Source organism: Scyliorhinus torazame, chromosome 1 (assembly GCF_047496885.1).
Source record: "Scyliorhinus torazame isolate Kashiwa2021f chromosome 1, sScyTor2.1, whole genome shotgun sequence".
Classification (NCBI taxonomy): Eukaryota; Metazoa; Chordata; class Chondrichthyes; order Carcharhiniformes; family Scyliorhinidae; genus Scyliorhinus; species Scyliorhinus torazame.
The window spans coordinates 294,343,854-294,355,853 of record NC_092707.1 but is presented as its reverse complement, the minus strand read 5'-3'; the positions used below and the strand labels follow the sequence as shown (position 1 = coordinate 294,355,853).

At 44.0% G+C, this 12,000-nt stretch overlaps 1 protein-coding gene across 9 annotated transcripts in view; it reads left to right on the top strand.

The window, feature by feature from the left end:
* Window positions 1-12,000, top strand: part of zdhhc14 (zDHHC palmitoyltransferase 14) — a 488,467-nt gene that overhangs the window by 147,596 nt on the left and 328,871 nt on the right. For all 9 annotated transcript variants that reach the window (XR_011947524.1, XM_072507579.1, XM_072507582.1 and 6 more), the window contains 3 exons: window positions 2,366-2,468; window positions 3,559-3,668; window positions 10,209-10,311. Coding sequence is in view for 8 of the 9 variants with exons in the window: in XM_072507579.1 (XP_072363680.1) it covers window positions 2,366-2,468; window positions 3,559-3,668; window positions 10,209-10,311 (316 nt within the window). In the remaining variant the exon portion in view is untranslated. The remainder of the gene's footprint in view (window positions 1-2,365; window positions 2,469-3,558; window positions 3,669-10,208; window positions 10,312-12,000) is intronic.

Here is a 12,000-nt window from a genome sequence, read left to right as displayed (position 1 = left end):
GGGGGGCGGGATTTGTTTTTGTTTTATGATTCTATGTTTTAGGTTTTATATTGTTGGGGCTGTTCTGTTTTTTTTTGTACGGCGACAATAATGAAAATATGGCGAATAAAAATATTTAGAAAAAAACTTTCTCATTCTGCATCATGCTGACATTTCTGACAGTACAAAACAAACATGGATCCTTCATTACTAGTGTAATCCAGGCATGTTTTTCCAGTTTGCATACCAGAGCACACTTAACTTTCAGAAATGGTAATGTGTTTTCAGATGCTTGTTTGAAATAACCAAAGATGATCCTACTATTACAGGTTAAAATCAAATTATAATAAACTTGTAGGCCTAATACATTGATTGGTGTGCCAAGAATCTGCACCATGTTGTGTGTTCACTTCTTTAGTTTTCTATAATTGCCTTCTGATTTCAGCCAGAACAGTATAGATTGGATCAAATCAGTAAGTGAGTCACTTATGCACATTATGCAGATCCCTGAAATGTATGCGTGCTGTTGGGAGAGACTTTGTCTGCCCACTCACCTGGTCAGAAATGGTACAGATTTATTTTATTGTAATGTTAGTTATGTTACATACAATATTGCAATATAACTACTCCTTTTTGGGAAATTTTACTTTAGATCTGACTTAAACGATTTGTTTGTTCAACAAACATTTTGGAACATTTCCTGTGATTCCAATTTAATTATCAGTAAAAATGTGTAAATTGGCCAAAAATATGTGTTTAGTGACAGCGTGCAACATGAATTGTGTTGAGAGCAATGAGCTTGGGTGGATGTTCATATTAAATGAACAGTCACTGAAAACTATTTTATACCAGTCGTCACTAATCCAGATTGAATTAATCATTTGAAATAAAACAACAACTATCTTTTTAATGCCTACCTTGCATTTGTGACAAAGGATTATTGTCAGATAATGTCTAGAGATTGTTGTCCATGTCATTGAACTATTTCCAACATTTTAGTGTGTAAAATGAAAGTGTATGGGATTGTGGGTAGTGTATTGAGAGGGATAGAAAATTGGTTGGCAGACAAGAAACAAAGAGTAGAAATAAACTGGCAGGCAGTGACTAGTGGAGTACCGTAACGATCGGTGCTAGGACCCCAGCTATTCACAATATATATTAATGATTTAGATGAGGAAATTAAATGTAATATCTCCAAATCTGCAGGTGACACAAAACTGGGTGGGAGGGTGAGCTGTGAGGAGGATGCATAGATCCTTCAGTGTGATTTGGACAAGCTGAGTGAGTAGGGAAATGGATGGCAGATGCAGGATAATGTGCATAAATGTGAGATTATCCACTTTGACAGCAAAAACAGGAAGGCAGACTGTTGCCTGAATGGCAATAAATTGAGAGAGGGGAATGTGCAAATGAGACCTTGGTGTCCTTGTACACCAGTTGCTGAATACAAGCATGCAGGTGCAGCAGGCAGTAAAGAAGGCAAATGGTATGTTAGCCTTCATAGCAAATACAGGGACAGGGATGTCTTGCTGTAATTTTACACAGCATTGGTGAGGCCACATCTGGAATATTTGCAGTTTTGCCCTCCTTATCTGAGGAAGGTTATTCTTGCTATAGGGTGAGTGCAGCGAAGGTTTACCAGACTGTTTCCTGGGGTGGTGGGACTGAGTTCCCGGCCACATATTCACACTGTCACTAAAACCACCTGTTTCGACCTCTATAACATCATCTCGCTCTGCCCCACTGCAACTTGTCTCCTGCTGAAGCCCTCCTCTCCAAGTCTCTGTTATCTCTAGTCTTTACTATTCCAACACCTCGCCGACCTCTTGCAGTCTAACGTAAATTTAAGGTCATCCAAAGTTCTGCTGGCCACGTCCTAACTCACACCACATTTGTTCATCCATCACCCTGTACTGACTTACGTCGTCTCCTAGTTAAGTAATACTTTGATTTTTAAATTCTCATTCCTGTTTTCATATCCCTCCATGAGCTTACCTCACCCTATTTCTGTACTCTTCAGTTGTCTCAGATATCGGCATTTCTCCAATTCTGGTCTTATAAGCATCCTCATTGACAGCCATGCTTTCATCTGCCTCAAGTTCTGAGATTTTTTTCCCTAAAACTTCACCTTTCTACCCGTCTTTCTTTCATACACGCCTTAAAACCTAACTCTTTGACCAATCTGCTCTAATATAATCTTAAGTGGCTGTGTCAAATTTTGTTAACTTTCTTCTGGAGTACGTTGAGATAATTGATTATGTTACGTGCACAGTGTAAATACAAGTTGTGATACATTTCACATACACAAATGGTTGAATTCCAGAATGTACCTTGTTATGTTTTTTCTCAGTTGTATTCAATTGTCACTCCTTGACTCAATTATTACTGTGCTGGAGGCGGTTGTTTGTTTCTTCTCTGTGTGGTCAATTCTTGGCCTGTCAGGATTTCATACATATCTGATCAGCTCAAATCAGACCACAAATGAAGATGTAAGTATTTTGGATTATTTCATACAAGAAACACGATGCAAGTTAAAATGAAGAATTCATAGTAAAATAGATTACATTACAACATATGAATTTAATACTTTAAGTACCAACATAATAAAAAGCTAACTATAGATAAGAAAAATGTTTAACTGACATTGGCAATGAAAGGCTGTAATTTAGATAATTGAAGTGCTGTTCAAAAGACAGTTCAGCCAAAACCTAATGAAATGTTCTGAAATTAACAACCTTGAGATGAAAGATGAGGCCTGCAGTCTAGCATAGATGTGGCCAAATTCAGTTTCTAAATTTATAGAAATGGGGAATAGCTCATGGTATATATAAAAGCAGAAAATGCTGGAAAAACTCAGCAGGTCTGGCAGCATCTGTGGAGAGAGAAACAGAGTTAACGTTTCAAGTCTGTATGACTTATTCAGAGTGAAAGCACACGGTGTTATGTTACATATGTCCTGTGACGAAAGGAAGAGAATATAAAAAAGGTGGGAGAGTATTGGTTGAAGCTTGATTGTAAATGTGCCCGTGTTCTTTTCGGCAAGAAACGCAAATGCATATTTATATATCTGTACAAGATTTGATGGAGAACAGAAAATCTGTTTAATACTTACACTCTCAAACTACTAATGAATAAGACAAGATGTTAGGCAAAATTGAAACTAATAAGAAAGGTATCAGTTAAAACCAAAAGTAGTTATTGGTTTTTCAGTAGTATTAAGGGTTGCAGCACACAACTTGAAATTTGCTTTTTTAGATTAGCAGTTGTGTTGATTCTGCATTTATTTGCTTCAACAGTTTCTGTCGTAGTTTTGTATGTTATTTACAGGCTGATTCCCCTGTGTGAGCTGTAAGACATTGTCCAAACTGGTTTAATATTGGTACGGCAGACTAATTTTATAGTAGACAGCAATAGCTATAATTTATTGATTCATTTATAATGGTAATTTTCATGTTTTATTAAACATGAAAACTGCAGGGTACTGGTTGTGTATTTAAGTGATTTAATCTAATATGTGGAAGTTATATGTTTTGTTTATATGAACTACATATATGGTTGATTTTAATGTTGTTCTTACAGATTAAAGGATCCTGGTCAAACAAAAGAAGCAAAGACAATTACAATCCATATAGCTATGGGAATATCTTCACAAATTGTTGTGCAGCTCTCTGTGGGCCGTTGCCACCAAGGTGGGAAATGATTGTCGTGGGCAATAAATCACTGTTCAGGGATATCCTTCCAGTTTTCCATTTGACACAAAAAGAAATAGTTTATTAACCCTATACTTGGATTGGGCTGCATGGTGGCGCAGTGGGTTAGCCCTGTAGCCTCATGGCGCCGAGGTCCTAGGTTTGATCCCGGCTCTGCGTCACTATCTGTGTGGAGGTTGCACATTCTCCCCGTGTCTGCGTGGGTTTTGCCCCCACAACCCAAAGATGTGCAGGCTAGGTAGATTGGTCATGCTAAATTGCCCCTTAATTGGAAAAAATGAATTGGGTACTCTAAAAAAAATTTTAAACCCTGTACTTGGATAAAAGTTAGGTTCACACAAGAAATGTCTATTTTTAAAAGTCAATGAATTAATTCAAAAACTGCAATGATATTTTTCATATTTTGTACATGTTGGATCAATGGTTAATAACCATTTAGAGTTAAGTTAGTTTGACAAATGTATGTCAACTTTTTAAAAGAATAAAATTGTTGTTAAGATGTCAGCTATTTTATGTGTGTGTGCAACTAGCGTACAGCTGATCTAAATTTTGGGGCTAAATGTTCACCTGGGTGTGGGAAATCCAACGTTTTGCATTTCAAGATCTGCAAAATGCACACCTGATGCGGTGTATCTTTACAAGGGAATGTTGTCTATTCACACACGGATTGGGTTCACAGTGCATTTGCAGCGGCGAGGGAGTGCCTAAGAAGTGTGGGTGTGGAGTTGCGCTGACTAGAAGGCCCTTCTCAGTTTTCCAACACAGCAGTCCTGCTCCAAACATGATTTTAAACCACACCTCTCAACCCTTCGCTGCCCACCATCCATGATGCTGTACCAATTCATCTCATTGAGCCCCTGTGTCCCCAGCATTATCTCTTCTTCCACCCAGCATTCACCTTTCCCCGACCCAACTTTCCCGCTGCCCCCACCCCGCCATTCCCGCTGCCCTCACCCCGCCTTTCCCGCTGCCTCCACCCAGCCTTTCCCGCTGCCCCACCCCGCTTTTCCCGCTGCCTCCACCCAGCCTTTCCCGCTGCCCCGTCCCGCCTTTCCCGCTGCCTCCACCCCTCCTTTCAAACTGCCCCTGCCCCGCCTTTCCCGCTGCCCCCACCCACCTTTCCCGCTGCCCCCACCCACATTTCCCGCTGCCTCCACCCAGCCTTTCCCGCTGCCTCCACCCAGCCTTTCCCGCTGCCTCCACCCCGCCTTTCCCGCTGCCTCCACCCGCCTTTCCCGCTGCCTCCACCCCGCCTTTCCCGCTGCCTCCACCCCGCCTTTCCCGCTGCCTCCACCCCGCCTTTCCCGCTGCCTCCACCCCGCCTTTCCCGCTGCCTCCACCCCGCCTTTCCCGCTGCCTCCACCCCGCCTTTCCCGCTGCCTCCACCCTGCCTTTCCCGCTGCCTCCACCCTGCCTTTCCTGCTGCCTCCACCCCGCCTTTCCCGCTGCCTCCACCCCGCCTTTCCCGCTGCCTCCACCCCGCCTTTCCCGCTGCCTCCACCCCGCCTTTCCCGCTGCCTCCACCCCGCCTTTCCCGCTGCCTCCACCCCGCCTTTCCCGCTGCCTCCACCCACCTTTCCCTCTGCCCCCACCCCGCCTTTCCCGCTGCCTCCACCCCGCCTTTCCCGCTGCCTCCACCCCGCCTTTCCCGCTGCCTCCACCCCGCCTTTCCCGCTGCCTCCACCCCGCCTTTCCCGCTGCCTCCACCCCGCCTTTCCCGCTGCCTCCACCCCGCCTTTCCCGCTGCCTCCACCCCGCCTTTCCCGCTGCCTCCACCCCGCCTTTCCCGCTGCCTCCACCCCGCCTTTCCCGCTGCCTCCATCCCGCCTTTCCCGCTGCCTCCGCCCCACCTTTCCCGCTGCCCCTGCCCCGCCTTTCCCTCTGCCCCCACTCCGCCTTTCCCTCTGCCCCCATCCCACTTTCCCACTGCCGCCCACCCTTCCTACTTTCCCCCCACTCTTCCTGCTGCCCCCCACTCTTCCCGCTGCCCCCCACCTTTCCTGCTGCCCCCACCCGCCACTCCCACTGCCCCCCACCACGACTTTCCTGCTCCCCCCCACCCAGCCTTTCCCGCTGTCCCCCACCCTGCCTTTCCCACTGCCCCCCACCCAGCCTTTCCCGCCCCCCCACCCAGCCTTTCCTGCTCCCCATGCTGTCATTCCCGCTGGCCATCCGCACCTCCTTTCCCGCTGCCCCCACCACCTTTCCCGCTGCCCCCCACCACCTTTCCCGCTGCACCCACCACCTTTCCCGCTGCCCCCCCCACCTTTCCCGCTGCCCCCCATGCCATCTTTCCTGCTGGCCCTCCGCACCTCCTTTTTCGCTGCCCCCCCACCCTGCCTTTCCTGCTGCCCCCCCACCACGCCTTTCCTGCTGCCCCCCCACCACGCCTTTCCTGCTGCCCCACCACCACGCCTTTCCTGCTGCCCCCACCGCGCCTTTCCCGCTGCCCCCCACCCCACTTTTCCTGTTCACCCATCCTGCCAGGAGAGTGAAAATGGAAGAGTGTCCATGTGGGAGGAAGGGTGTATGAAAGGGCAGAGTTTCCGGAGTATGAGGGGACAGGGGGGAGCGTGTGAGGAGTGCCCGGGGAGGGGGAATGGCAACAGTGTTGTCGAAAGTGGGGTCCTGCGGGGGAGAGCTTAGTAAACATACATAGAAGCAGAAGAAGGCCTTTCGGCCCTTCGACATTATGATCACAGCTGATCATCAAGTTCAATACCCTACTCCTTGGTGGTAGGAGGGAATAATCACAGACAGAGGGGGAACTGGGGTGAAGCTGGGTGCCAAGTGCAGTGTGGGAATCTGGTATGTTTAGGTCTCATTGGGTGGGTCACAGAGTTGGGCAAGACAGGTTGCTGGGATATGGGCAGATTCAGACTGGGCTTGAGGATGCTCTTTCTAGGCGTAGACCAGGTGAAGAGCTTAGCCCTTGCCTGCTGGCTTTAAGGTGGAGGGAAACCTGTAAAGGACATGCTCGTTTAAATTTGTTCACACATCCACTGAGGCATCTGTGATGCAGGCTGCAGGCAGCCCTGTTTGGAAATGGCTCCTATCCAGATGTAGAGAAGGAAGGCCTGTTGCCTGTTGGCACAGTACATGAGGAACAAGGGCCTGAGCCCCCAAAAAGCAGGGTTTCTATAAAAGTTGAGAGGCAGATGAACCTGGACAACTGCAACGGTGAGCATTTGCCCAACCATGAATGTATCATAGCAATGCTCTTATCTGGAGATGGGCAAGAGGCATTGCCAGAAGTACCCCTGTATGTCCCGGGATGTCGTTGTTCACATCTGCAAGCTTCCCCAATGTGAGTTGTGGCTGCAAGGACTCTGGAGGAGTAATGCGAAGTTCCTTAGACCATAAGACATAGGAGTAGAATTAGATCACTCGGCCCATCGAGTCTGCGCCGCCATTCAATCATGGCTGCTGACATTTTTCTCATCCCCATTCTCCTGCCTTCTCCCTATAACCCCTGATCCACTTATTAATCAAGAACCTATCTATCTCTGTCTTAAAGACACTCAGTGATTTGGCCTCCACAGCCTTCTGCAGCAAAGAGTTCTCCAGATTCACCACCCTCCGACTGAAGAAAGTCCTCCTCATCTCTGTTTTAAAGGATTGTATCTTCTGTCTGAGGATGTGCCCCCTGGTTCTAGTTTTTCCTACTAGTGGAAACATCTTTTCCACGTCCACTTTATGTAGGCCCCTCAGTATCCTGTCAGTTTTTAAAAATTTATTTTTTCTTATAAACTTTAGAGTACTCCATTCATTTCTTCCAATTAAGAGGCAATTTAGCATGGCCAATCCACCTACACTGCACATCTTTGCGTTGTGGGGGTGAAACCCACGCAAACCCTGGGAGAATGTGCAAACTACACAGAGACAGTGACCCAGGGCCATGATCGAACCTGGGACCTCAGCGCCGTGAGGCAGTAGTGCTAACCACTGCACCACCGTGCTGCCCTTGTATCCTGTAAGTCTCAATAAGATCCCCCCCCCCGCTCATCCTTCTTAACTCCAATGAATACAGTCCCAGAGTCCTCAACCGCTCCTCATACGACCTGGCCTGCAATGAGTCTGTCCTGGTGGCCTTTATCCTATGAGGTAACGGCAAGACGGGCAGCCTCTTGCCTGCACACCATTGCATTTAGTCTCCAAAATGGAACATTCCAGCCTATATCTGCTATTATAGACTGATAAAGGTTTCCGTTTTCCTTGCATCAATAAGACCACCCGCTGAGTTGAAGCATTGAAACCTAGCCAAGGATTCATAATGGCTACGCATGTCATATCAAAAGGTTCCAGCTGCACTGACAAAACAGGTATGCATTTCTATTTCAAAGCGAAATGCCTGTTAGTCAGTGATATTATGATCCCAGCCCAGGCACCAACAGTGCCTAGGATACTGCACAGAAACCGCAATATTATATTTTAATTTTATAAGACTATGAGGAAAAGGAAACCTCGCTCCAGGAGTGATTACACGAAGAAATAGGGATATGGTATTTTAAAACTAACGTTATTGGTAACACGGTATTGAAATATCTTTAACAAAACACCAGAAAATAGCTTAAAATTACCCTTTAAACAATGCTACTCAATACAGTGAATACAATACCCTTAACTGCTATCTTTATTCCCACTCAACAACAAGAAGAACCATCTCTGCTTTCAATCCACTGTTAAAATACCCTTAGCATTCAGGAATACCTGCTTTACAGAGATGTTATTTGACCTTTTGACACTGCTTTAAAGAAAAGCTCTGAATCCTGTCAGAACCAAGCAAAAACTTCTTCAGAAGCTGCTCTGCTCACCTAATCAGACAAGTCTGAACTGCTTGAAGGACTGCTAAAACGTCCACAGACGTATCTTTAACTGAACTGCAGAGAGAAAACTGCTTGACTTCTGTTCACAGCTGAAATGCACCCAGTAATGGCATCATCTTACCAAGCTGAAATCTTTTTTAAAAAGTCAACAGAGAATCTCCATAATCCAAACAAACCTGAATTAGCCCAAGCTTTTCACAAAGCTTGGGCTAATTGCACCCTGGCTCCCAAAACCTTTGTTGTCTTTCAAACTAAGATTTCTTTTAAAACATGCCTACAGCAATCAAATGCTAACTCAGACTTTTAACCCTTACTGCACCAAATAACGATAACACAACATAGCTGAAATTCCTACATTCATCACAATGAGGGCGAACAGGTTCAGACCATTTGTCCTACCTTCCGAATCAGGGTATTTTTTAAAAGCCAAATTTGCCAGTTCAATCAAATTACAGTGTAAAAGCATGACCGCAGAGGGCTTTTTTCACCTTCATACATTGATACTTTCTTCATTGAAATAATACGGTAATGCATGCTGGCCAATGTCAGACCAACTTACCTTTGCAAGACAAAGCTGTCTGATGAATCACCACATTAAAACACATGTACATTTCAATACAGTACTTAATGCTGACTTTTGAAGGTGTCAGAACATTTTGCAATTATCTTTCAGAAAGCTCCTGACTGACTCCTCAGCAGGCTTTTTGCTTTCTTCACAAAACAACCTAGTATGCTTTTAGTGTGCTTCCAAAACCCCACACCAGGAAATCTGAATTTCTTCCCCTATTTAAAAAGGGGAAACCTGGCCTCAATGGGGGTGGGTTGGCATTTTGAGTACAAGACATTGCCAACCTCCAAAAAGGAAAATGGCGCAGGCTTGAGGGTGCTGAGGAAAATGAGTTTGCTCCAAAAATAAATCTAAGTGTGACTATTCGCACACTAAAATGCATCTCACACTCATGAAAGTTCAGCCCATTCTGCCTATTTTCATAAACTTGCATTCACTAGGACAACGTGGAGAGAATCATTTAAGACTAGCAAGTAGATGGTGCAAGAAAGAGAAGCTCAGGAATGCTTGATTTTCCTACCAACCCACATGGGAATCGCCTGCCGTTTATCTGATACTCAACCACCACACTCATGGAAGCATAGCTAATGCTAGGAATTCTATTCTGGCAAATTACTCTTGTGAATCAAAAATGCCACTCTTCGATGGCACTAATGAAGTTTCATTAATTTTAAAGATTTTCCTTTTTTCTAAAAAAAAGAACGGTTGTAAAGAATTTCTAGTTTTAGTCATATTTAAGGTTTTGTCTTTATATTAACTTGTGGGTAATTTATCCAAATGAATGTTGGTTATCGGCCTTTTTTTAAATAGTGCCTTGCTCTGCTCACATTAGTCAGCGAACAATTAGATTAGATTTAATTCCACCAGGTTCACTAACACTTGCAGGTCATACACTAATGATGGCATTTGCATTAAATGATTATTTTTAAAAAGACAATTGATGGACTGAAGGAAACAAAGGAAAATGACATTAAACCATAACTCTTTGATTTATTCTAATGTCATAAAAGACTGGTCATGTTACTGTTCTAAACCTATGACATAACCATGAAAAGGTTTTGTTCATCTTAGTCTAAGTAGACTTTTGCAGTCAATTACTAACCATACTTTCATATTTTTTAATAGCTTAATTGACCGAAGAGGAGCGATCCAGTCAGATACGCCACAGTCAGTTGCAGCACCAAATGGGATCACCACATATGGGGCCACACAATCTCAGAGCAACATGGTAGGAGCCGTACCATAATGTTGCCCACTGAGATCCTGTCATTGTTTCTTTGCATCGCCCTTCTTCCATCTGTTTCAGTAGTACATTTCACCTATCCCAGAAAAGCCGAGTTTAGTAAGAACAACCATCCCAAGCTACTGTGATTTAAAGAGGTGCCCTGAACACATGAACAACCTTATTGCTTCACAAAAATGTGTCATATGCAGTTTGAGTAAAGAATACTGAAGAATGGCGAATGTGAATGTCATGGAGCCTCTCTAGTCCCTCTGTTTGAGAGAATAAAGAAATGCGACCAAACAACAATCGGTGCAGCCATGCAAAGTATTAAACCATTTCCAACATTCAAGTTTAGTAGTTTGAAGTCAGTTTTCAGCTGCATTGAAACTATTATACATATATTATATATTTAGAAAGACAAATGCTTGCATCTGTGGCTAAATATAACCTGTGAGAGAGAGAATAATATGAAATGCCATTTGCATTTTTTGCAGAAGTGGCAGAACTATATTTCAGGTGGATTTATAGGGTGAATTTCAGGCCACTTTAGCACCCAGATAAATGCCTTCTAGTGGTCCAAACTCGGTTATTTGAGTCTCCACAAGTACAGCCTTGACTCTGATTGACATAGAAGTTACAACACAGAATGAGACCATTCAGCCCCACTGGCTTGTGCTGGTGTTTATGTTCCAATGAAGCCTTCCACCATAATTCATCTAACCCTGTGTGCATTTTTCCTTCTATTACTTTCTCCTGCATGCACTTATCTAGCTTCTTTTTGCAGGCACCTATGCTATTTGCCTCAACCACTCCCAAGAGATAGTAAATTCTACATTGTAACCACTCTCTGGGTAAAGATTTTTTTCCTGGATTACCTATTGGATTTATTGGTGATTATGTTAAATGTATAGTCCTTTGTTTTGAATATTCCCATGAGTAGAGAAGCATCCTCTTCTAGCCAGTAAATCCATCATAATTTAAAAGACTCTATTAGACTTAGGCGTCTCTTTGTTTGAGAAAATCAGTTTTTCCTGATTACTTTCACCTTAGTTCTGGTATTATCCTTCTAGATTTTTTTTGCATCTGCTTCAGTGCCTCTGTTATGTGGTAAAATGGAGGCTAGAACTATACAAAGTATTAAAATGCAGTGTAAACAAGGTTCGATAAAGTTTAACATAACTGCTCTTCAATTCTATTCCTCCTAAATTAACCCCTGTCCTTTATTCGCATTTTCATGACTTTTTAACTTGTGTTGTTGCTTTAATGATTTGCCAATGTGTACTAGATTATTTTGCTCCTCTATCTACCCTATTCAAATTATTATTTTACAAGGAGCATATCATCTCCTTATTCCTCCTACCAAAATATATCACCTTGCATTTATTTATTTTGAAATTAAGGTAAAGGTAAAGTTGCCACAGTCCCAGATGACCATAGGCTGCTTTCCGCTTTGAGGGGTTGAACTGATTGGTGGTGATTTAAGTTGAGGATCACCACATCTCAGGCGAGGGGCAAAGTTGAGAAGGCAGGCCTTCATGAATAACCTCAGCCGGTACGGGAATTGAACCCGCGCTGCTGGCCTTGCTCTGCATCACAAACCTACTGTCTAGCCAAGTGAGCTAACTGGCCCCAATTAACTTGCCATTTATTACCAATCTATAGGTTTATTAAGGTTGTTCTGCTTTTTGTTGC